Source organism: Sceloporus undulatus, chromosome 2, assembly GCF_019175285.1.
Source record: "Sceloporus undulatus isolate JIND9_A2432 ecotype Alabama chromosome 2, SceUnd_v1.1, whole genome shotgun sequence".
Lineage (NCBI taxonomy): Eukaryota > Metazoa > Chordata > Lepidosauria > Squamata > Phrynosomatidae > Sceloporus > Sceloporus undulatus.
In genome coordinates this window covers 58,639,433-58,666,895 of record NC_056523.1, presented here as the reverse complement: position 1 = coordinate 58,666,895, position 27,463 = coordinate 58,639,433, and the positions used below count along the sequence as shown (strand labels likewise).

Below are 27,463 nucleotides of genomic sequence, written 5' to 3'. Positions count from 1 at the left end.
CATGCCCTATGAGGAATGACTGAGGGAGCTGGGGATGTTTAGCCTGGAGAAGGTTAAGAGGTGATATGATAGCCCTGTTTAAATATTTGAAGGGATGTCATATTGAGGAGGCAGCAAGCCTGTTTTCTGCTGCTCCAGAGACTAGGACCCGGAGCAATGGATGCAAGCTCCAGGAAAAGAAATTCCACCTCAAGATTAGGGGGGACTTCCTGACAGTAAGGGCTGTTTAACAGTGGAATAAACTTCCTTGGAGAGTGGTGGAGTCTCCTTCCTTAGAGGTCTTTAAATAGAGGCTGGATGGACATCTGTCAGGGATGCTTTGATTTAGATTTCCTGCATGGCAAGGGGGTTGGACTGAATGGCCCTTGCAGTGTCTTCCAGCTCTATAATTCTATGATTCTATGACTCTATGATTCTACAGGAAAAGAGATTGCACCTAAACATTATGAAGAACTTCCTGATGGTAATAGCTGTTCAACAGGGGAACATACTGCCTTAGAGAGTGGTGGAGTCTCCTTCTTTGGATGTTTTTAAAAGAGGATGGATGGTTATGTAGCCTTCTCAATGCCGCGACCCTTTAATACAGTTCTTCATGTTGTGGCGACCCCCAACCATACAATTATTTTCATTGCTAACATTGGAAATATGTGTTTTCTGATGGTCTTTGGCGACCCCTGTAAAAGGGTAATTCGACCCCCAAAGGGGTCCCGACCCACAGGTTGGGAACCGCTGCTCTAGGGGAATGACTGGGGGGTTGGACTGGATGGCCCTTGTGTTCTCTTCCAACTCTATGATTCTATATCAAGCCATTTGTAGATATGCTGTCCTTTTTATTTTTAATCATGTTTTACATGTGTTTTAACCTGTTTTAACTTTGTGGCTTTTAACAGAATTATCTGTTACTTTTATCTGTTGCATAATAAGATTTTAGCTGTTCTTATATTAATTTGTCAGAAGAAAGGCGAGGCATGAAATAAATAAACAGATAAACAAGTCTCAATGCAGGCTCAGTGCATTTAGTTTGCTTACAAAACAACTAGCAATGTTATCCTGTGTGCTTTTGATTTCCCTACTAATATCATCCTTCTGCTATCACACAGCAAGCCATTTTAGAAAATCATGGGTCATGATCCTTCACTGGTTGCCTTGCCAGAGGTAAACTACATATTGGAAAATGTTGGGGGGGGGGGGGGGTTTAGGGATGGAATACATATTCCAGAATCACCCCATCCAGTATTGTTGTACTCATACTTCTTGAAGATTGTGGGTACTGTAATCCAAAAAGGAATTTTTTTTCAAACTCTGATGTAAACATTGGTTTCCAATGCAAATTTCCATTTCTCCCTTTCTACAGGATAAGCAGCTTCTGCCAATATTCTTGGGATTGCAACTTGAGCTTTATCATATTATCTTAGAAAGATACAGTATCTTTCAGTGAAGCCAAACACAAGATGTTCTCAGGAGGTGTAAATATGTGCTTCATTTTAAAAGGAAGCAGTTATTGTGCACTCTTAAAAGAGAGTGCAAATATTTGTGTTTCTTTAAAACCTTAGCTCTATTCTCTTGTAATACATCATAATACATCACACAAAAGAGCTTTATGTTTGATCAGTACTATGGCAAATGCTATGTATTGTACTAGATATACAAATATATAACTAATGTTAATATTATTGTGAGATTTTTAACATTCAATTGAAGACATTTATTTAACCAAGTAATAAGGTCTCAGTCAAGGGACCTTCCATGCGTACACATTTGGAGCGTTTTGACATAGAAAAATAATCATTTCTAAGACCAATGATCTCAAAATAAAATTGTTTATACAGAACAGGTATTATTAGCTACTGCATTTTAAAAGTATTTTTAAAAATCTAGAAGTTCTTAGATTAATTACCATACTGAAGAACATCTAATCCTGGTTCACCTCTTAAAAGGAGGCAACTATACAGCAGTGACAAATTTAAATACACTTAGGTATTTGTGAGAAGTCAAAAATGAGTTTGAAAGTATTTATTTAAATGTGATTATTACTGGATACTACTTTAACATTAACCCACATTCTTTTCTGAGATTATACTGTAATCATGCTGTGACACAGTTAGCCACCCTTGAATCTGCATTGTTTCAGTCCTCAAAATTCACAGATTTTGTAGAAAAATTATAAAAGGCTTCAAACTGGTATCCATATTAAACAAATACATACTCTTTCTCTGTTTACATTTACCTGCCCCTAATACTTAATGCTCCTACTTGTGGCTTTTGAAGAACACCCTGTTTGTTTTAGTATGTATTTCTAGGATTCACATCCTTCATGATTTGATTCCCTCTCCAGGGACTTGTAAAGAGAGTAAATGCATAATCTCTGGAGCCAACATTAACATTGAGGCACTGTTCCACACACTACAGTTACTGAAGTATACTGTGAACTGAGGTGCTCAGAGGCGTCAATGTCAGTGAGAGTGCATTCCAGACTTTAAATAAGCTGAACCTAATTTTGGAGTAGCATTCAACATCTTGCATAACGATTTTAAAAACTGGAATAAAACCCAAAGCAGAGATACCACTGCAATGTTGTTTTTCTAGTATATCAATTATCAAATAAGATACAGGTATTTCTAGGATGTCTCTAACTTAACATCCTCCTGGCTTTTATCTCTCTCCATTACAGAATAAATGCATAGCACATTCAGCAATTTAGATTAGGAGGGTGGTCTTGTCATGAGCATTGAGAAGCTTCCTATTTTCATCTTGAAATGTCGGGAGATGTAAATACCCCCTCCTAAACTCTCCCAAATTCTACCACTGAATCTCCACATAGTGTTACATGGAAAAGAGAGAAAGTTATATTAGAACCAGTACAATCATCCATAAAAGCTGAATGGTGCAAGATTCATAACAGAAATAATTTGCCACACAGTGCATAGTTAAGACTATAGAATTTGGTAGCACAAGATGCAGCGACATCCATCATCCTGGAAAGCAACAACAGGGGATTAGACAACTTCATGAAAAATTGGGCTATCTATGAGTAGCTTCACATCCTGACAGATCAATTCCCTAACGATACTAATTTTATTATGGATAAACTGACTCTATCTTTTGGTTCTCCAATGACCAGGAAGAAAAAGAGCCTCTCACGTTTCTCTGAAACTGTGTATGCATCAACTTTTTAAACAGAATTACTATGCCTCAGATATTTGTTTTGTAAAAGAATGAAACATTAAAAATTTATTTAAAATGTATTTCCCTTTTCTAATGATATAAGTCTGAGCCTGAGAGCATTTGTGCTGCTAATCACACTTGTATTTTATTAAAGACTGGACAACTTCATTCTCAAGCACAAAACAAAGATTAATTGAACTATAATCTCTGTGAGCTAGATGTTGAAAACACATGTTTAAATGTCCTAATATACCAAGTTTGCATTGACTAACCACTAACATGATGAAGTCCCAACAACCTATCTGTTTAGTTTTATTTATATTGGCAAGCAGTCTGGGTGTATATATCGGTCCTCTTCCAGGCATAATCTACATATATTTTATCACAAAAGCTTGCAGGAACTAAATGGCAGTGGCTGAAAGCTCTGTATGAGACATAATCTGCTTACTTCAAGTAAAAGTAGCTGGAACTGCTGAGAGAACATGACTAAACTCAAAGACTTGAGATCCTGCTGGAGCACTACATTGGTAAAAATGTGTAATCAGCTATGTTTTCTCATTGGTTGCATAAATACACTCCCAAGTGAGCCAATAGGTATGCAATGATATAAATAACATTCTATCTCATTCTTTTTACTTAATCATGGCATAGCAAGTAACTTTACAGTCATCTGTGCAACCAGCTACACAATTGTGGGATCTGGTGTAACAACTTTGGTGTATGTTTATCCTGTGATAAAAGTGCATGATACTGCCTAACATTTGAAATGCCATGATACTTACGAACCCCTCAGTGGCAGCTTTTGAGATAAACTGGTGGTGCTTAGGTATACAAAATTTTCCCCACTAACAAAACCGGCACTGAGATTCCTGTAGTATTTGTGCAATAATACTGTTCACATGAGGAAATCACTTATGCAGTTATTTGTGTAAAAAAAGCCCACGTTCAAATGCCTGAGTCAGCAATGGAAAGAAATTTATTTCCACAAAATAAAATAACACCATACCTTCTCTGAGAGAGCTTCTTCCAGTGTTGCTAGAGCAGTGTCTGTGTTACTGGAATCAGTCTGCAGTGATTTCACACGATCTTTCAAATTGGTTAGTTGTTTGTCTTTATCTCTAAGTTGTTCTTGAAGATTTTCAATCTTTAAAGTAAAATGGCAAGACTTTAGAATCACCAACTATGGGCAATCACCAGTAAAAAGTGACAATGTGACTAGGAATATTCAATGTGACAATGTAAGAAAGAGACAATGTGAGAAAGAATATTTGAATATATTTCCCAAAAAACAGTTTAAAAATATGCTTCTCAACTAATCAGAAAACTGATAAGGAGAATCCTGGACTGATGAGAATCTTCAGGCCAATGCAATTCTAGGCTGCATCAATAAAAGTATAGTGTCTAGATCAAGAGAAGTAATAGTGCCACTGTATTCTGCTCTGGTCAGGCCCCACCTAGAATATTGTGTCCAGTTCTGGGCACCACAATTCAAAAAGGACATTGAGAAACTGGAGCATGTCCAGAGGAGGGCGACTAAAATGGTGAAGGGTCTGGAAGCCATGTCCTATGAGGAACGACTCAGGGAGCTGGGTATGTTTAGTCTGGAGAAAAGAAGGTTAAGAGGTGATATGATAGCCCTGTTTAAATATTTGAAAGGATGTCACATTGAGGAGGGAGCAAGCTTGTTTTCTGCTGCTCCAGAGAACAAGACCCGGAACAATGGATGCAAGCTACAGGAAAAGAGATTCCACCTCAACATTAGGAAGAACTTCCTGACAGTAAGGGCTGTTCGACAGTGGAACAAACTCCCCCGGAGTGTAGTGGAGTCTCCTTCCTTGGAGGTCTTTAAGCAGAGGCTAGATGGCCATCTGTTGGGGATGCTTTGATTTGGATTTCCTGCATGGCAGGGGGTTGGACTGGATGGCCCTTGTGGTCTCTTCCAACTCTATGATTCTATGATTCTATGATTCACAGTTTGGGAGGGAAAATTCACATGTGGCTATTTTGTGCAGAAAACAGCAGATATTACTTTCATGCAGGAAATGCTGCTTTTATTGCAAAAATACCAGCTGTGAATTTTGTGTGAAGTCCAGAACTGTTGAAAAGCCTTCATAAACTGAACAATTTTCAAAGATTTTCTTGCAGCAAGAAGACGATTGCTAAAATTATTCATTGCTTCCTTCAAATATGAAATCAGCAAATAATTATATCCTATTTCTGGGCAAATAGGAGCTTGTTTCTTGCAGGAGAGTTTTCAGTGAGTGACATGCAAAGTTCCAAAACCCAATATTTAAAAAATGAATTTGACATGCTACCAAAGGACACTTAAAGTTAATGTATTTTAATTAAGGTTTCATTAAGCACCTGAGGATCATGGAATGTCATGCTCCTAGTAGTGATGTACTTGAGAATACAACAAGGCATAGAGGTTATTTGCTTTCTCTCCCCAAAATTTAGCTGGGGTAACAAGTGGCAGGGAATAATACTTGATACTGCTGCAAAGATATGGAGCAGTATACAGGGTTACATTACAAGGAGTTATATAAGTTATCTTTTTGGATTTCAGAAAACATATGAACTAATTTCCTGTGGCTATGGAGAAAGTGTAGGAATTGTGTGGTCCTAAAAGTGCAATTGAACTGCAAGTTCCACCACTCCTCACCCCTGGTTAAGTCAGTGAGGGCTGCAGGAAACTGGAGTCCCACATCTGGAGAGTCACAAAACTCCATCATGTCTTTACCCAAAGTAGCTATTTTCTCTCTATATCTACTTCTGTATAATTAACTATATAACTCTTCACATCCACACACAAATACACACTCCTTGATAATTACACATAAGAAGATTATGTAATTAATGCTGACTCAGACATATTGGTGTGTGTACACAATGTTTCCAATAGTAAGTAGCCTCCTTGTCAGCTTGGTGGTTTCATGTCTGTTGAGTGATCAGTCTGCTCATGATTCTTGTCCAGATTTTTAAGTGCTGAATATTATCCTTAAAATAGGCTGAATATCTTGACTAACTCCTTATACTGTAATTACAGATTAAAACCCACAGCCTCCACTAGTTCCAAATGTATTCCCTACCAATTTGTCTATCAGAACCACCTCTACACAGTCTCAGAACACTATAATAATAATGCCTTAAAATGCCATAATGAGGCATTTGTGACATCAAATATCCCCCATTGCAAAGCACCCCAGCTCATTGAGTTATAGTTATAATATAAATAATATCTTTATTATTGGGAACACAATTAATTAGTTATTTGTAACTAGTTACAACTTCAGACTGTACTTGGACTTACTAAAACAATAATATCCAATTATTTATCGACAGTACAATTCTACACATCTACTTAGAAATAAGCTCCATTGACTATAATGACCTGACTATATATTACCTCCCTCTAGGTAAGTGTATATAGCAGGGATGGGGACTGTGTGGACTGCCAGATACATTTCCACTCTCCATCATGACTATGCTGGCTAGAGTTGATGCAAATTGAAGTCCAACATCTGGAAGACCACATATTCCCCACTGTCAGCACACTAGGTAAGATTTCTTTTCAAGTCTGAACATTTTATGAAATTATTTTTAAAAGAAAAGATGCAAACAGGTTCAAAGCATGTTCTTTGATAGTGTACATATTATTCTTCCAAAGCTGAAACTTGTTTTCAAAGGAAAGCAGACCATGTTCCTTTCATTTCTACAAAATTAATATTGGTTATAACAACCACCTCATGACACCCTGTGGAATACTAAAGCCACTACAGTACATGTGTCATATTCAGTAAACTATAATCTTAAATAGATGGAAGTGAAGCAACCAAAAGAATGAACTTGTAGTTAGTATTCAGAGTTCTTTTATTACCATTTGATTATGTCAGGTACATTAAAGCACCTATTCTTTCTCAGTTAGGTGTTCATTTATATCATATTCACATTACTGCCATCTTCTTCAATGTGATTTTCAAACACGCCAGCTTTACCAAAGACAGCAGGTCTCAAAATGTTTTGTTTTTGTTTTTGCAATTTGTTTGAAGTGGACTTGGGTCCCAAGTCAAGAGCAAGGAAGTATATAAACTAACTAATTAAATAAAAATAAAACTACAGTCAGCCCTCCACATCCACCCATTTTGCATCCATGGATTCACCCATCCATGTTTTGAAAATACTCAAAAACAACAAATTCCAAATAGCAAGCCTTGATTTTGTCATATTGTACTGTATAAGGGATAAGATTTTACTACAGTATTGTATATAATGGTACTTGAGCAACCACGAAGGTTGGTATCCACAGAGGGTCTTGAAGTCAAATCCCAACATATACTGGGGGCCCACTGAATAGTGCTTCTCCAGTATACTGTATGCTAGGATTTGCTTCCAAGGCCCTAGATAAGGATCTAGACAGCAATAATGCACATATTCACTGCCTTCAAATATATCTTTCTGATCACAGCTTGAAGAAATTAAGAAAAGGGTCTTTCCCCCTGAGTAAAACTGATAATTTCATAGCAGCAGATGAAGCAACACATCATATTCAACAACCAACTACTGTATTTTCTGGCATATAAGACTACTTTTTAACCCAGGAAAATGTTCTCAAAAGTCAGGGGTTGTCTTATACGCTGGGGGTCATTTGATATGGCAGGTGCTGAAATTTCCAAGCTGGACTGTAGAATCTGTAGTCACTGCATATGGTGGGGGGAGCTCAAAAATGGCCACGGGGTATGGAAAAAAGAGCTGTGTTTGCGCTACCGCTCTGATAGTCTTGGAGACAGGGAGGGCTGGGCAGGTAGGGAGAGATGACCAATCTAAGCAGGCTTTGTATACAACAAGTTTTCCTGTTAAGTACCTGCATGTCATAAGCATTTGAATTAAAATTACCATATTGAAATCAAATCTGATCTTTTTAAACAATTTATTTGGTGTGCGTTGGAAGAGGGGTAGTCTTATACAGCAAACTCTATATTTTAACTGGAAAAGTTGGGAGTCGTCTGATACGCCCAGTCGTCTTATATGCCGGAAAATGCAATCAAAATACATCTTAACATTAAAAAACAGTAACGCAGGATGCTGGGTCTGCCCTAAATTGTAACTACTTCTGTCATTGTCTCTAGCATGCAGTCTTGTACACATTCCCTAAGGAGTAACCTTTGTTGATTTTATGGGGATTATTCCTAGATCAATATGTATGAGATTACAGTCATAACCTGATAATATGTGTTTCTTCTTTTTCTTACAGCAAAGTGATATATAACTTTATTGCAGGCATAAACCAGGGGATAGTAAATGTATTTAAAGTCATCATGACGACTACATTAATATTTACATGAAACACTTTGACAAGGACTATTTAATTAATTTTTAACAGAAATAACATTAGAGTAAAGATTATTTTGTATGTTCATATTTATATCTACCTTAGCATGCAACTGACAAGACCAGACAAGCTAAACATCATATATGTTCTTTAAGGTGTAATCTCCACCTGCTTTGGCTATGGTGATATTGCACCATTACTATTAAATATGTCTCCAAATAATCCTTTGGTATTTCAATAAATGGGTATAATCACAGCAGTTAAAGCTGCCACTGTATCTATTAAAATAATTAAAACCTTTCATATGCAATCTATTCAATTACATGTCCTGTCAATAAACCTTTAAGCATTAATCATGTCACATTTTTGGCAAATGTTTCAGGAATGCTTCTTAAATACTCAAAAGATTTAACTAAATCTCACCTGAAGACAAGTGATATGATTCTATACAAGCTTAAATACTAAAATATGTATTTTTTCATTATTGAGTTTTAAGGCAAAACAGTAGAGCAGAAATTGCAGGTAAGGGTAAACTAGCAGTACTACCAATATTGGGAAGTACCCTTTAGCCCATTTGGAGATGGGGATTTGCACTGTGGGATGTTTTCTAACCATATGTGAATTCCAATGTGTTTCGACAAGTGATAAAAATGCCCCATGAATGAGCACAGAATGAAAAGTATAACACCCAGCCTAAACAAACATATTCATATGGGGGGGGGGGGTCAAAAATATTTCTGTTGTTCACAAATTTCATTTTCTGGGAGGAGAAATTTAACTAACAAAATTTCTGTGTCTTTCTGTGTCAAAGAAATTTTGCCATTACCTTCTTCCTAAATTGAGGGAAGCTGAGTTCCCCAAGGACACTTTGTACAAGGATTCAAACCCTTTTCTCCAGAGACCTAATCCAACACTCAAACCACTACACCATAATAGTTCTTTATAAAAATGCAGTCTCATTCAGTTATCTTACAGTTACAGTTAGATATAATGTCACACTGTAGTTATACATACAGAAAAGAAGCATTTTAGTAAAAGAATTGTAAGATTTATTTGAGCAGGGACTGACAGAATAGCTATCCACAGAAAAAGTGTCACTTCTTAACGGAATTTTGTACAAGATCCTGATTCAATATCTGAAGTTTTTATTTATTATTGCTATTTTATTAATTTATCTCCTACCTTTCTCCCAATAATGGGACTCAAGGTGGCTAACAACATTATAAAACAATACAGATTAAAAACACGATAAAAGTATAAAACACTATGAAAGTATAAAATAGACAATGAAACAATCATATACTAAAACAATTAAAATACTAAAATGCATTAAAACAATAAAAATAATAAACAATACACAGACCCTTAACAAAAACTTCAAAACCAGCAGCACATAGCATTAAAAAAGATTTGGTACAAAGGTCCTAGATAAGGAAAGAATAGCCTTCCCCTGCATCCACCATCATCCCCAGGGAGCGTAAGGCAAGCCAGCTCCATCAGGCCTTGCCTGAAAAGAAGGAGGCCCTCCCTCCATCCACCATCCAGAAGGAGAGAAGGGCAGGCCAGCTCCATTGGGCCTAATCAGCATAAGAAGAAGGGCCCTAACTCCAGTCCATCTGCTGTGGTCCAGGCATCAGAGAGAGAGAAGATCTGCAGCACTTTCCCCCTTCCCCACTGCCATTCTCTTCTCCTTTTGTGTCTTGTCTCTTTATATTGTAAGCCTGAGGGCAGGGAAATGTCTAATTAACAATGTGTAAGCCGCTCTGATAGCCTTTTGGCTGAAGAGTGGGGTATAAATACTACTACTACTACTACTAATAATAATAATAATAATAATAAGCTCAACCTCAACAGTCTGTAAAGTCAGTCTTTATCAAATCATCATCATTATCAAAAGGGCCATTGCGGCCTCTCTGGGGAGGGAGCAGACACCAAGAAGCCCCCCCCCCCCTTCTCACCAAATGAACCTGAGAAGATGGTGGGACAGAGGGCCTCTCCAGATGATCTTAAAACCTTAATGGCCCAAACAGGGAGATACAGTCCTTCAAATTGCCTGGAGACAAGCCATACAATTGTTGATGTCTATTCTGTTAGTCTCTGGTGCTTAATGACATCAGCAGGGTTCAACCCTGTACTATCACCAGAAGCCATCCTAAGGTCTCAGGTTTTGGTGCTGAAATTTCAGAGCCTGGGATGTGTAGCAATGGGATAAAATTGCAGGGCCTGAATTGATAATTGTTTTTAAAATAACATATATCTGTGTCTGTGTGCTATTTTAAAAACAAGTAAACATCTACAGAGCTAAAACTATTTAAAATTCATTCATTCAAAGATATATGTGAGCATTTGACATCTTTATCCTTCCCATATGTCTTAAGACAGTGAACTGCACAATGAAACTATAGGCATAGTTTCCAATATTATAAAAAGGGAAGAATACCACTTTTCTGAGATGTGGCAAGTAGCTACTAGAACTGTGCATATACCTTAATGTGGCTGTGTCAGAGATCTGTGTAAAGCCATTACAACATTAGTAGTTTTATCTTCTCTCCCAAATAGCCATTAATAATATGGATCAACATTTTCACTGAGTTGTCATGTAACACCAATATTCATCACTGCCAGTTCAAACCTCATCAATAAATATGTGAAATTAGGGTTTTATGCTCTAGTGTAAAACCATTTTATGCTTATTTATATTGAATTATTTTTGTCATTCCCCTGTCTGTTCAACCCAGTTTGCATCCTTCTGAAGTTCCTTCCAATTTGTTTTTGTTTTTACCATCCCGATAACAGTGTCACCTGCAAACCCAATGTAGTGTATGTGAATACTTGTGTCAAATGTAGAGATCACATCTGCAGACCACCAAATTTATACGGAGAGCATGCTAGGTTTGACATCTGAATTTTTAGTATTTTTGACTGTTACTGTTATAGTGGACTTAGTTGTTTCCCTGTACATTTAAACACAGCCATAAAGAAGATTGTGTTTTGAATCAGTTATGCATCATCAATAATGCACTGTTACAGAATGCTTATTTTCTTAGTTTTCTTGTCATGAGTCTAAATTTGCAAATCAAATTTGGTGCAGTTTTTCTCTTTTCCTCCCTAAAGGTGCCTTAAAATTAAACTCAGTAGCATTTTCCCTCTATTCTTTTAGCAAAATCCATTTAATCATATTACTATATAAGGTATGCAAGCCACAAACATTATTAAATCAATATACAAAAATATCTTAATTTTAGAATGCTTTAATGCTATAATTCACCTTTCCTGTTATGGACTGAACTGGCTAGTTTCTGTATGGACACGTGTTTAGATTATGGGGAAAGCAGACAATACCTTCCTACAGTATGCTAGGTTAAGTAAGCACTGGTGACTTTCTCAATAAGATGGTCAAGCTGATATTCAAAATAAAAATTCTTAAGATTACAACTTCAGAAATCTAATTGATCCAAACACTTCTGAGAAGCAGTGGTATCTTCATTCGTCAATGTCTACACATTTTGCCAAACAAAGATGAAGTGTTTACCATGTAACTGGGATGTTTGATCTAACAAGTGTGCACCAAGCAGAAAAGGTGATTTTTAAGACACTATTTTTTTGGTAAGAAAGTGTACAAACTTTCCATGTTTCTGCAAAAATTAGTACAATTTCACTAACATATGATATTCCAATGAAAGGTACCAATTTACCTGCTTTGAAATGCTGATAGTAAAATAGCCAAGCCAAATAAAGAAGACATTCCAGAAATTTCACTGCTGAATAAGGACAAGGCAATTAAACCTTAGTAATTCTATATAAACATAACAGTTGGAGGTTGTATTAACACAGACATGTGAGCTGCCTGTGACTTAAGTGGAATGTTGCTTCTCTGAAAGCACCTCTCCTAAAAAATAAGAGATCCGTTCAGTTGTTCCAAGGGCCTCTCCTCCCTTCATATATGTTTATACAATCAACCAAACATCATCAAACACTGCTGAAACATTGAACATAGGCAAGGCACTATTAAAAGGGCAAGATCTGTACTTATTTTTACTTATTTTAAACCAAATTTCGAAAGAGAACTCAAGAGACAGGAAATTAAAACGACATACCACATTAAGGTTTGCTCTGGTGGGGTTAAATTTATATTTATATAACCCTCTTCCTAGATATTCACAGCTCAAATGTGTAAATTGAACAAGGACCTAATAAAAATCTATATAGTGTTTTTAACATCAGACAGAGATATAGTATAATTGAATGCTGATGTGGTTGTTGTCTCCACATACATTCCCATTACTAAATCTTTCCAGTGGGAGCAAAATTCTATAGTAGAACAATCACAGTAACTGCCTCCTCTGTAGGTCCTACAATGAGAATCATAAACATACTTTACTGAAAAGCAGCTATGTAGAAATATGAATAATTACTTACATTCCACTAAAAGTAAAGTGGCAATAGTATAGTTAACACAAATGAAACAGCAATTTTGTCTGTTAATCTGCCTCAGATGCAACAAGTAATAAGTGTCCTGACTCCTATTGGGTAGTTATGAATGTGTAACCTAGGATTTTTTCATATCCATGATCTCTACATAGCACCTAGTTTAGGGACATAAAAAACTATGGAAGTCCTCCAATCCCAGCTTATCAGACAGCTGCTGTTCCTGTGATCAACAGGGGTCTGTTTCTGTTGATCAGGATGCAACTGACTGATGGTCCTACCCCACCCCCTGCATGAGTGATTCCTTGCCCAAGGACAAATTGCAAGATGAACCCTGTTTCTGGCTCTTGTACTGAAGATCACTCATGATGGGAGTACGGAATGTCAGTTAGTTTCTTCCCAGATGACAAGGGAACAGAATGCAGTTGCTCACAATGGCCGGTGCCCAGTAAGTTGAAATTGGGAGAACTGGAATATGATTCATTACATAACACTGTAACTACATTCCTAACTTCCCAACAGGATTCAGATCATTATGTTTATATCCTGCTCCTTCTCTGAGGATACCACAGGATAGCGTGAGAAAGATGGGATATAAATTAAATTAAGACAGAAGACCATTTTCTACCTCACAACTTGCTATGTGAGGGGAGGATTACACTGAAAGATCATCCAACATAAGCACCAAGGCTGAGCAAGTATTTGAACTCATATCTCCAATGTGCAAATATAATACAGTGGGTCACGCTCACCTCCCTGGCAAAGGGCAGGGTGATCCTGCAGTGTTACCAGCCATATTAATTTCCCCCGGTTAGTGGGAAAACGTGAGGGCTCCAACGCAATAATTTCTCGAGCCTCCCTTCTTGTTCCACCATTGATGAAGGAGACATTCTCATGAGTAGTGCTACAGAAAAGTTGAGGCTTGGAGAAGCTCCACTAATAGTAAAAAGCTATATCAAATATATAGCTTTCATCACCAGTGTATAGCTTGCAACACAAATACTGTGTCCTTACACTAGTAGTGGTAGTGAACCAGAAGCTCAAGATAACTACCAGATACACCTGTGACTTCCTTGTATCATTTTTGTATGGCTATCTTTTCCAGTTTCAGTTTATGCAATCTGAGGACATCACAAGATTCTTGGAGAAGGAGCAAACACTATATATAAGCTTGACTCCTGCCCTTCCTAGTTGAGATATATTGGTACAGTAGGGCTACTTTGTTAGACGATGAAGATCATGAAGGCTTCATTAACAGTGGGTGTGGTCCTAGTGGCACTGAAGAAAACCTTTTTCATAATATGCTTAAAGGAAGCACACAGCAGATCCCCAACTAAATGATGGAGTAATTCTCAGCTAGTCTGGAACATTCCATACTTGGCCAGCTCCAGGCTTTCATGAATTACACTGATTGTATCAAATAACTGCAGTCTGACTTCTAGAGTTGATAGCAACTTGATAGATTTGGTGAGTGCACTGCACAAGGAGGTGTATGTATGCAACCTTTTAAATCCAATTCTTCAGCCTCATAAGCAACATTAATTATTATTAACCATAGTACTTTTTCACTATATTTCTGATATACACTTAATGGTTTTGTGGTTCATAAAGCTCTCATGATTATTACAAATAATTAAATAATGATATCCAACTAATTCCCATCATCATTCAATTTGGATATTTTTGAAAAACTGATACATCCAAAAATATCAGGCACCACAATCCTTCCTTGGCTGGGCAGTTCAGACCATGGAAGTTCACAGATGAGAATAGCATGTGTAAAAACCTTCTGTCTCTGGAAAGCTAGTGTATCTGGGAGGCAGGATTTATACAAAGGTACTGTGCAAGAACCACAACCAGCCTCTAACTACCTATAATATGTAACCAAACACAACTGAATAACAATATAATTGCTAACAATAAATTCTTAATGAAAGCAGCAAACTATTTATGCATACCCACACATACACAGGTGTGTGTATGCGCGCTCATGCACATATCAGTGTGTGTGTGTGTGTGTGTGTGTGTATGTGTATGATGAACATTAAAACCTTCTCCAGAAAGGACTTTAATCCAGGACTAACTATATTTAGCCTATATCAGTTTGGAAAAAAATCCATGCACATTTTATAATTCAGTACTTCCCCTAGTGTTTCCTTGCAAAGATGCAGTGATGTTCACTTATTATCTATGGGAGGGTACCATGCCAAAGTAATCCTTTTCTTTCTCCTATCAGGACAAAGTCTGGGAAGCAGGTACTGTAGATAGCATACCCATTATTACAGCAAAGGACCTGACTACTGATTGCACTGAGAGCAATGAGGAAATACATTAAAAGGATGCCAGAATGACACTAACCTCAGGGAGGGAGCTGCCCTTGAGCCAGCTGACATTTTTACAAGGTTGTTAAAACTGTTCTGGGGCAGGCAGTGTCAAGAGAGAAGAAGGGAGTCAAAAGGCAGTAGAGCTCTTGTTCTGGGAACCTGGCTTCTGTTGCCAGATGAAGAAGAGCAGGAACATAATGGGAAAAATGAATTGCTATGAGGAAGTTGGCCAAAAGAGGCCTACACTGATAACATCACTGTGTATCTGGGAATGCTCATCCTCTCCTCACACCCCACTGCTGGCCACCTTTATCTGTTAGTAATTATTCTCACTGCTATCAGTGGTGCTTACTCCCAAGTAAATGCCCTTAGGATTGTACCTAAAGACCCACCATTCCACCTAAAATGTTGGCAGTTTGCTTGTTTTACAGTTATGGTGGGGGGGGGGGGAGGAGAGATCCAAAACAAATGCTTTCCAAACATTGAAAAACAACCTGCAACATATAATACCATTCTTGTGCCAAATAAAGATATGAACACAACCACAGCAAAAATATGCAAAATGCATTCACCCTTTTTCTGAGGCTGAATATAGCAGAGCCGAAGAACTGTTCTTCTCAATTGTCAGAACCAAAACAAAACAAAAAATAATTAAAAATAAAAAGCAGGATGTTTGAACACATTTTGATCTTAGAACTAAATCTTATTAAGTATTTAAATTATATTCAGGTGTATTCAAGGGAAATGAGTAAGTCTCAGTTTCTCTTCTGAAAATGGCTTTTTCTTCTGCATCTTTTCCTATATACCATCTTCAGTTCTATAGCCACATACAGTACACATACATTAACTTGGCAATAAAGGAATCATCAAAGCAGTCTGACCAAACTAGACTGCAGGTTCTGTCTACATCTGGCAACCATAATGCAAAGGCAAGAATACACAGACAATAAAAGACTCTCATTTATCATTATAGTTAACATCTAAAATGTGTATTCTTCTTAAATCTTTGTACATCCACACTTTGTGACAATAATTACACTACTGAGACGTAAAAGGTAATGCTTTTCTAAGAATGTTTTTTTAAAAAAAAGATTAAAAGCACTAGGTAAATGGAGACTTTAGTTGGAATATAACAATGTAGGGAGCAACTGATCACTAAAGTTAAGACACTGGATATTAAGATCAATGAGAAAGGCTTTTATCTGTATTCCACTGTCAACTTTAACATAAGTTCAATTTATTTTAAAAGAAGGTGCACAATTTTGCTTTAGAGACAAATCATACCATTGGAGGCCTTCCCAGAATGAAGCTGGTGCTCGCCATGTGTGTTGTTTTAGCACTAAGTGAAGTTTCCCTATAGCCAGAACTGGTGGTGCTTCTGCACCACCACAAAGCTTCAGCAGCATAGGGATGAATGAGACTCATGACAGGGGACTGAAACTCACTGCCCCCCCCATGTTGTTCACCTCTGCATAAACCAGATGTCACTTTACTAGAACAAATCAGTTAGGATAAAATGTGGCAGCAAGCATTTTGAATGACAGCAATGACTGAACTGCCACAGTTCCCTGACTTTTGCTATTACTGTAGTTGGGTCTATGCATCCTGGTAAACAAGGTTCCGGTAGTCATCTACATCTTTAGGACTAACAAAACAAACATAGGTACTTTGGCTTTTTGGTTTATTTTAAACCTTTTTACTCAAATAACAAAAAGATTACCAGAACAAAAACATATTGACTTAGGACAACAGTTTTTTCCTGAATTGTTACTAACATGCTCAATAAACTCAGTAACCAAACACTGCAAATGTGTTTAGTCATTTGTCTCTTATTCAACATTTTAGACTTAATTCCTCCATCAATGCAAATGCCTATAATCTGCATGTTCATCTGTCCAGATATAGATTAGAACCTCCTTTCACTCTGCAAGGATGTATTGCACACAGTATACAAATTAACTTTGTAGGCATTAATAAACAATGAAGCCTAATACAGTGGGCCCTTCCTATACGCAGGCGATCCGTTCCAAACACCAACATACACACACCCCACGTTTGGCAAAAAACAAGCTGAAACCCTGTTTAATGGGAGAGTACCATTCATTCATCTGGGGTTTGCCGTCCACGTGACCTTGAGTCCACGTATGGCAAGCCCACATATGGCATAGGTGTGATGTAATAGGTTAGGTTCACAACCTGTCATGTGTGAAGATATTTGTTCAGAAACCTATTAGCACTGGGGGAAAACTACTATAAATGTACATAAGTCCCAATAAAATCAGAAAAAGGAGAATCAGAAACAGTTTGAGGTTAATTTTTTAAGTCTAATTGGTATCAGATGCTATCTAAGAAGGACTTTAAGGAGATTATCACACTTTCATTTTTTGCCTGATCTGGGCACAGGTTGGAAATAGGCTTGAATGCACAGCAAAACAACACCAATGCTGCCAAAAGACTACAAGCCATCCCCCAGCTGCACTTAGCCCACCAATTTTGAAGAACAGAAGCTTTCCATCCTTGCAAAATGGGCAAGCTAAGCATGGCTGGAAGATGGCTTGTAGTCTTCCAGTGGCATTGGTGACATTTTGCTGTGCGATAACAACCATCTTCACCCATTCAAGCCTGTTCCCGGCCTGTGACCAGATCGAGCAAATAATGAAGTGTGATAATCTCCTAAAATGATGTTTCCTCATAGATGAGGAGGTTGATTTCATTTGATATCTAATCCATATAGCATCCCAAAGTTTATCTTCAGTCTCATTTCCCAGATCTTTCCCCTGACACATTTTTATCTTCCACTAGTAATCAGTAAAAGAAATCCAATATTACTGAGTAAAGTTTGCAAACTAAGCTAAGCCCTTCATAGAATTATTGGTCCTTTGATAAATGTCTGCAAAACAACTTAATGGTTGCAAAGCTTAAACTTTTATAGTGGGAAAATTTGCAAAGCAGATGATGTGAAGTATTTGCAAGTAATTGTCACTTGCTATTTGATGTTCTTTTGTTGTCTGTTTTATGGAATCATTTCCTATATTGCTATGTATTTTATATGTATTATCCTACTAGAGAGGCCCCTTCCCCACCACCACTCACTCCCTTTGTGTCGTGTCTTTCTAGATTGTAAGCCTGAGGGCAAGGAACCGTCCAATTAAAAAGATTGTATGTACAGCGCTGTGTAAATTTACAGCGCTTTATAAATAAAGGTTAATAATAATAATAATAATAATAATAATAATAATAATTTGCATTCACAAAATATCAACAGAAACAAGTTGCTCATGCAGCTGCAACTTTGACATGGAATGTTTGTTACTAGAAATGTGACAAATATGATATACCTTTCCCTTCTCAATCTTTAAACAATTTAAATTGAAAAATAAATAATGGCATAGAAGAGGCAGCAGCAATGAAAAACTGGACTCAGGTGCTTTCCCCTTCCAGATGAGGTTGTCATAATGTCCGAAGGAAAGGATTGAGAACGCTCTTCAAATACAATAGTTATGACCAACCCTACAAAATAGTAGACTGTTTTCAAAAACAGCTTAATTATTAACTTGGTAATGCTGAAATATCTATTGCTAGAAACCATCTGAATCAATAAGCTGGTATGTTTCACTACTTTTGATATATTAGCTCTGGCTCTCACTAGCAATTGGATTTAGGCCTCAGAACCTCTTTCCTCCCCCTTAATGTTATGGCTGCTGCTGCTTTGCTTCTATGAAACTGCATAATTGAACTTTCTTCTTGTTTGCTCTCACTGTCATTTAAATTGGGTCTCATGTTGCTTATTTTTGTTTGGTGATTTTTCTTTTAAAAAAAGAGAAGATACTATATATGTCATGAAAGTGTAAGTATGTGACATCATTATTTTAAAAAAAAGAAAAGAAAAATCAACAAATAATGTACTGAATTTGAAAAATCAGAAAGAAAATTAGAATTAAATTTCAAAATTAGATGCCCAGTTTTGAGGAAGAGGAATACCATGGCAACTGTATGCTATCCACACATAGTGCATATTAATACTATGCTAATACTGCCTTTCTGTCTAAGTGTAATGCAAAACTTCAGGTACAGAGAAAAAAGTTTACAGGCTAAAGATAGAATGAAATATTATTTATTGAGAGAGAAAATCCTTTCCAACAGATTGGGCCAATAAACCATCTTTCATTGACACATTTCAGATTTTATCTCCCTTATTTTGCCAGTTATTGCTGCCTTCATCCTTCTGGTAATATTAATTCCTAAACTAAGATTCCTTTAGTGCAAATTTTAAACCTTGAGAAGTGGCGTGCATTTATTTTTTGTCTTCCACCTGACACAGTAAATACAAGCTTCCACCACATGGGGGTGCATTCATAAGAAATATTCACCATGAAATTAGAAATATTCATCATGAAACCTAGAATAATCTTATGATGTTTTGAAGTTAAAAGATAACACAGGAAATTTCTATAATCAGAACCCCTAATGTATATACAGTACTTTTAATGTTGCGTCTTTTTATAGCTGGTGGTAATGGCATGGAATGAGGATTGCTCAACAGCCCTCAAAATGAAGTTAACATTTCTGGAAATTGTTCAGCAGTTTAATCCAAGTTTAAGAACCACATGTTGTTCTGGCATATAATTTTACTAACTTTAGAATACCACTAAACCTCAAAGCAAAAGCATGCTAGAGTCTGGGCTCATGCTTTTAATTTTAATCTGAGTGGGACAGCAACGTAAGTGTACATTGCACAGCCTTTGCATACTGGTTCCAAAATGTATAACTACAGTTTTATGACACCTACTACTAACTCTAATTGGATTGTAAGGCAGGCCAATATGTCATATAGCACTTCATTAGTTATGAGCCCCCCTAGCCATTAAATATGGGAACTATAATAATTTTACATGGAAAGCTTTGTAGGTGAAAGCAAGTGCTATTTTAATCCTTTTTTTATTATCATTCCTGTCCTCTCCCAAACAAAACTGAAAAAAATACTTCCAGCTATTTCCATACATTTCTCATGTTTTTTTAAAAAAAAAACAGTTAAATGGCACATTCTCTCCTTTTAGCAATTTCCACATATATACATACTTATTTCAGCAAAAACTGAAAATGTAGCATCTTCTCATAGACCTATACATTGATAAATGCCCTAAAATCCAAGGACAGTAAGAAATCTGCTGTTACAAGAGACATAAATTCTTCCTTCAAAAATTATTCCTATCCTGTTTTGTGTCTGCCAGTATGTGTCTGCATTACAAGAACAAGTGGGTCCCATAAATTCCTAGTAAAAAGCTTAGTTCTAAGATTAATGTACTCACGTTTAAGGCAAAGAATATCTTAAAATACTCTTAAAGAGATTTATTTTTCATATTAAACTGGAGGAGTGAGTTGATTTAAATTTGTCCCATTTAAATCAGTGAGCTAAATCATGATTTAAAACACAAATCAAAACTTCCAGTTTCAATGTATGATTGGCATAAACTTTCCACTGATACCCCTACATATTTCTTGAACAATGATGTGAACCTGATTACTTCATTAATTAACTTGATACAGCAATATCAACCTTTTATAAAAAGGTTTAGTTTATATAATTTTAATCGTCTTTTCTTGAGAGAGAGAGTTTACGATTAAAGTCACCAGAAATGTTTTAGACGAATAATTCAGAATTAAATTAACACACAAACAAAGGAAGAAACATCAGATATGCAAAGATATCCACAGAAGTGGCACCCTGGGACTCCTCCTTCCTTGGGGGACCTGTCACAAAGCAATTACTCTAGTAGCAGTCTGAAGTGCCACCTTTATTTCACCAAATGCCACCAATGTTGCAACACTTCCCATAACTTAAAGATAGAGCATGAGAAATAGTCGTCTCACCAGCAGCTCAACTAACCTTCCTTAATTTTTAAGGTTCTTGGTGAGGGCTAAATGGAGATGAAGGACAGAGCTGGTAGATGTGTTCCTTTAAAAAAAAAACCTATTGATTAAGTGAGTGATGAGAAAAGCAACCCTTCCATCAGCTTTTCTGCTTGCCTGCCCCATTGCCAATTAGCTGTAGCCAATACAGTGGGCAGAAGAGGTTGTGGGGAAAGTTCTATTTCACCATTTAAAAAGTACACATTTGGTCAAACCTTACCTGGAATACCCTGTTCAGTTCTGAGTACAAACTAATTGACAAATTAGAATGTGTGCAAAGGAGCATGGCCAAGATGATTCCATATAAAGCCCTGTGAAGAATGGCTAAGGGAGCTGAATATATTTAGCTTGTAGAAAAGAAGACCAAGAGGTGATATGATAGCCATATTTAAATATGTGAAGAGATGTCATGGACAAGATGGAGCCAGCCAGGTTTAGATTCCACCTAATCATTATAAAGCACATCTTTACTGTAAGAGCTGTTCAACAGTGGAATTGACTGTCTTGGAAGATTGTGGACTCTCCAACTTTGGAAGTCTTTCAACAGAGATTGGATGAGCATACTTTAGGCCTTTTTTTTTAGTCATGTACTAATCATTGGGCTAGATAGCCCTTGGGGTTCCTGCCATAATTCTATGAAATTACTTTCTCTTCCCTGCACATCATGGGGCAGGGATACTCTACTCTCCAGTGTTCCCATTTGTCAGCAAAGAGATATCTGAGAACAGAAAGACCACACACACAATTCCAATTCCCCTTCCTTCCAAGCATTTTGTGCTGCTTTTCTCTCATTGAGTTCATGCACTCTTACTCTTACATCTCCATCTAACATTTTCTAATAAAATAATAAATAAAATAAAACTTATTTAGATCCCTCTTTTTGTGAAAACAATCAAAGTGGCGTACAACATTTAAAATCATACATATACACCATATCCCCCCTTAAAAAAGAATTAAACAATCAGAATTAAAATTACATAAAAACATTAAATCTAATAACAGTGGGCAGAATCATAACATTTATGGGAGTATGGCCGGGTACTTTAATCTGGAATGGCCTGCCGAAAGAGATCCGTCTTGACAACTTTCTTGAAGCTGTCTTGGTTGGTAATTCCACAGGTTGGGAGCAGTTGCAGAAAAAGTCCTCTGGGAGGTTGTTAATCTGGTCTTTAGGGGCTGCAATAAGTTCCTCCCAGAGGACCTGAGTGTATGAGGCGGATTGTATGGAAGTAGGAGATTCCTTAAATAAGTTGGTCCCAGGCCATGTAGGGCTTTAAAGGTGTGAACTAACACCTTGTACTGTGCCCGGAAACCAATAGGTAGCCCGTGGAGTGACTTCAAAATTGGTGTTATATGGTAACTTCTGGTTGTTCCGGTGACCAACCTGGCTGCCATATTCTGCACCAATTGTAGTTTCCTGACTAGGCACAAGGGTAGCCCTATGTAGAGCGCATTGCAAAAATTGAGTCTTGAGGTTACCAGTGCGTGTATACAGTTTCCAGGTCTCCCGGTTCCAGAAAAGGGTGCAGTTGGCGTATCTAACAGGAGCTCTTGACCGTCGCATTCACCTGATTTGTCATCTGAAGCAACGGGTCAAGAAGCATCCCCAAACTGTGAACACAGTCCTTAGAGGAGATTGTGAGCAATCCTAGGTTGCAATCCTAATGGGAATCAGCACTGCTAATGTGGTTGACTGTGGCTGCCTTGGTTTGTGCTAGGTTAAGCTGGGAAAGCCAAAGTGGGGAAACTGTGGCTTATCTACATCAAGTGGTAACAATGCCAGTTAAATCCATTTCAGTTCTACAGTCGGCCCTTCTTATACACTGATTTTTTTATACATGGATTCAAGCATCCATGGTTTGAAAATGTTCCAAAAAAGTATAAATTTCAAATATCAAACCTTGATTTTCCATTTTTTTTTATAAGGGATGCCATTTTGCTATGTCATTATATTTAATGAGACTTTAGCATCCACAGATTTTTGTTATACACAGGGGATCTTGGAACCAAACCCCAGCGTATAACAAGGGTCCACTGTATTTTTTTTTACATAATGATGTATGGAAACATCAAAAATTGGCAAATATTTCTGCCAATAGCACTGTCATATATGGCAATATGGCATAAAGTAAGATGGGAAAAGAAAACTAAAAATACCACTAGTAAGTAACTATTGTATATACTCATGTATAAGTCTAGGAATTTTAGGGGTGAGGCACATAGCCAATGAAGAGCAGCCTTTGGCCGCAATCACACTGAGACTTCAGTAATGACATGGCTCACTTCCAAAGTGGGCCACCACCAGGATCCAGATTATTTCTGCTCCTTTTTTCTCAGGTCCAAAGGATCACAGCACTGAAGCGGATTCCAGCCACTTTTGGGGCATGCATTATGTACATGCCATGGCCCCAAAGTGGCCAGAAGCTGCTTCTTTTGGCCCATGAATTTCCGCCTTAGTTAAAAAAAAGCTACCTTCAACTTACCCATAGTTCAATGTAAATACTGTATTTTAATCAAAACGGTACCATCCCATTCTCTGAGTAGAGTGGCAAAAGCCATGAGCTTAGTCTATCCCTGGAGCACCTAAAAGAGGCACCCCCTACTCTCCCCCTTATGGCCCCCCTTTTTAAAAAAAATCTTTTTGAGTGCTGAGGTGGACAAATAGCAGTGGTGGCAGGTCTTTGGTGCTTCCCCCAAAGGAGTGCCAAGAAGAACTTAGCAGGGAAATATTCGAATAAGATAGATGTATATGCTTTCTCAGCTTTTCTGGGTTAAAATCAGGAAAAGTTATCACATTAATGGTAATGGCTATAATCACTGCTAACACAGGGGAGGGGTACAGACCAGCAGAAAGGGGCATCAAGACGCCGCCCCTTTCTCCTGTGGAGCGTTGCTATGGTGACCGCACATTGTGGCAACAATGCGCCATGAAAAAGGAGCCTCAAAACGCAGATCCTATCTGTCGCTGCCAAGGTGCCATTAGTGCCCTGGAGCAGCATGGTGATGTCCCTTGTGCGCTGCACCGTTTGGATGAGGCGCATGAGGCACGTTATCGGAATGCATGCACTCAAAAATGGTGCCCAGACAGTATGGTAGGGCTCGAGAGCGTGCGGATGCTCCACTCGCCCGAGCCCTAAAACCAGCCCCAGGCCAGTGCTTTGCACCAGTCTGTACCAGGCCACAGTCACCATTTTCTTTGCTTTAGCTTTTTTTTCCTTTTTGACATGTATCCACTTAGCCCCACCTGTGCCTAGTTGCCTCCCCCACACATCACACAGCTACTATTTACCATAGTTTCCTCCTCATCCATCCACCCTCTAGAATTTTATAAGTTCTTTGATGTTGTTTTCCTTCACTTTGTCCTTACAAAGTTACATGCCTCTAAGGTTTACCCTCAACTTATCCATGTCATATCAAAATCCATAATTTTGCCCCCAAAATCTGCCCTTGACAAAAATTGAGGCTGACTTATAATCGAGTATCTACTATAATAAAAAAGAAAACCCTAACAAGATGAAAGCATTGTTTGTGATGCTTCTGAAGCAATGAATCAAATTAGTCAGTCTGATAGTAAAGAAGAGACCTGCCTTATAAGCATCCACCCCATAATTCTCTCCAAGCTCCCAGGCAGAGGCTTTCCCATTATCTACATTCTGGTTCTCTTGGGGTGGGAATCAACCAGCACTCAAGATGTTGCTGAACTGCAAGTCCTAGCAGCCCTAGGCAGCACAACCAATGGTAAGGAATTCTGGGAGCTGCAGTTTAACAGCATCTGGAGTACTGCATGACTCCCACACATGCTTTAACTGGAAATGCCAGGGACTGAAGTTTTGCATGCAAAGGTGGTATTCCACCAATGAGCTATTGCCCCATTTTATAATGATTCAGAGGAAAAACTGCAATAAAATCAACTGTTACAGTTGTTAAACTTAGTTGTGACCAGAACTTGAGAGGGGTCAGAAGGTAAAGATATGAAATTGTCTTAAGAAATCTCCAAAAATGATACAATAAGCAACAGAGGTATTAGTATGATTACGACTGTGAGATATATAGTGGATTTTTAAAAGTATATGTCATAACATTAAATAGACAAGGAGGCTGCCACTACACAAAATGACTAAAGGGCAGAATAATTTACTGGGTGCTAGGGAAAGGGTGAGACAGCCCTCTCCATAAAGCCAAGAGGAAACAGCTTTCAAGAAGGCAGGCATGCTCTATAATCAGTCTAAATACTGATGGACTCAGTAAGGAAACCAGTTTTTATGCTTCTTTTCAAAAACACAGACTGCATTTTAAGTGGAAAACTACTGAATGTCTAACTTGAGGACTGCACACCACACCTAAAGAAAATAAACACTGAAGGTTTTTCTTTCTAGTATAATGAAACAAATTTACTTAAACAATTGGAAGGATAAGAAGATAATGTTTCAGTTAAAACTTTCTTCAGATAAATCATTGGTGAATGAATTTATCACGCCATCTGTTGGAAATAAATCATGTAGTCCTGATGGCCATATAGGAATCTATGGTCATAACCTGGGAGGGACCTCCCCTCCTCGGCAAAAAAATACTTTTTCACGTCTTTTATTCTTAGTGTACCATTTAAAGCATTATATTTACAGAAACATTCAGTTTCAACATGTGAGTGAAAGCATGGATTAACTACCATTTGCAAGGATTAATTTCACTTTAGGAAATGAGGCAAGTTTTGAAAACCCCTAACCCTAATCATAGACAGCTATACAAAGTTTCTTTTCATTATGTTTCTCCCCAGTATTCTTCAACCACATCAGAAAACACACAAAAGAATCTGTTGGAATTCCTTTGGGACAAATTTTAACAGGAAAGTGAGACTCTATGAGACATATGGGAATAGAATACAGAGACATAGGTGTATCAATATGAAAAGGATCTTTTAGCACCTTCAAGCCTAACTCTGTGGAAGAAGTTGTAGCATAAGCTTTTGTAGACTTGGTCTACTTCCTCAGATACATCTATGAAAGTCTGTAAAAGCTTATGGTACAACTTCATTCACACAATTAGTCTCAAAGGTGGTACAAGATCTCTTTGTATCTAGAGACACATTCACACATTCTGGTTCATAGTACTTAGTTGCTCCCACAAGGCTCCTCCTGCCCAGGATAACCAGGCATCTTCCTTTTCAAGACACATGTTACTTCTCTCCAGGAGGAATTTCAAAATGTCCTCCATTTTTAGCATGACTAAGGAGCATGAATTTACATTTACATTAGGGTTTTTAGCTTTTATTTTGTAATTTACTACATTTTTCTTGAATGTCCTGCATTTTGCTGTGCTTTGTCCTCCTTTGTGGTTATGATATCTTGTCACCCTACTCCTGCCAACAGGAGCAGGTAACTACACCAGGGAACCTCTATGCATTTTTAACCATTATGTCTGAAATTGGGTTCTGTGGTCCATTACTCTCTTAAAACAAGACAGAATCATAAACTTTGGTGTGGGGCAGACTGCCCCAAAAGGGCGGCCTGCTGGTGGCCTAATTCCCTCCAGAGGGAAGCTGCAGCTGCCAAACCGCACAGCTTTCCTCTGGAGGAAAAAGAACCTGGAAAAACTAGATTCTTTTTGCACCGCAGGGTGGACGTCACAAGTGCGCCAATGGCGTACTCATGACGTATGCGATGTGTGGCACTGTGTGGAGCTACATAGCGCTTACATCACAATGGCGGCGCCCGTGTACACGGAATGCCGCCATTGTTACGCCACTGCGCCGTGCTGGGGTTAGGGACCATGTGGTTGCTGCGCAGTCCCAAAGCGTAGTATGACCGGGAGTACGGCACATTTGGGTGGTCTGTACCGCAACTACGATTTGTTTGGGGCTTATGATTCTAGCTTGTTAGGAGAAGAATAAGCTAGAGTCTTGTACGGATGTAAGAGTATAAACAATCAAAGTATGGAGGTTTCTTGGTTTCTTTAATTATGCCCGCTGGCCAGAGAAGCCAGGTGGAAACAACCATGCAGTGTACAGCAGCACACTTGCTTTTCTGTGGTAAGCCACAATTCTCAGAAATTCTGACTTACTGTGACATCTAAAGCAAACTTGCATTTGGATAGCCATCAAATATTCGGATCTTATGCTTTTAACATATATTTAAAATGATATTTTAAGCATAACTGATTTTGGGGAAATGCATGGTAATGAACATTGCCTATATCGAAATGAGTAGGAAATGCAGCTGACAGTATGATTTGGTTCCATTTAAAGGGGGGGGGATGCTAGTTACTCTCATATATGAGACACAGAAATGCAAGAAAACGCAAGAAAGAATGA

At 37.9% G+C, this 27,463-nt stretch overlaps 1 protein-coding gene across 1 annotated transcript in view; it reads right to left on the bottom strand.

Annotated features, from left to right (window-relative positions):
• Window positions 1–27,463, bottom strand: part of ERC2 (ELKS/RAB6-interacting/CAST family member 2) — a 765,920-nt gene that overhangs the window by 446,982 nt on the left and 291,475 nt on the right. Inside the window, 1 exon segment of the mRNA XM_042454903.1 lies at window positions 4,172–4,309. Coding sequence (XP_042310837.1) covers window positions 4,172–4,309 — 138 coding nt within the window.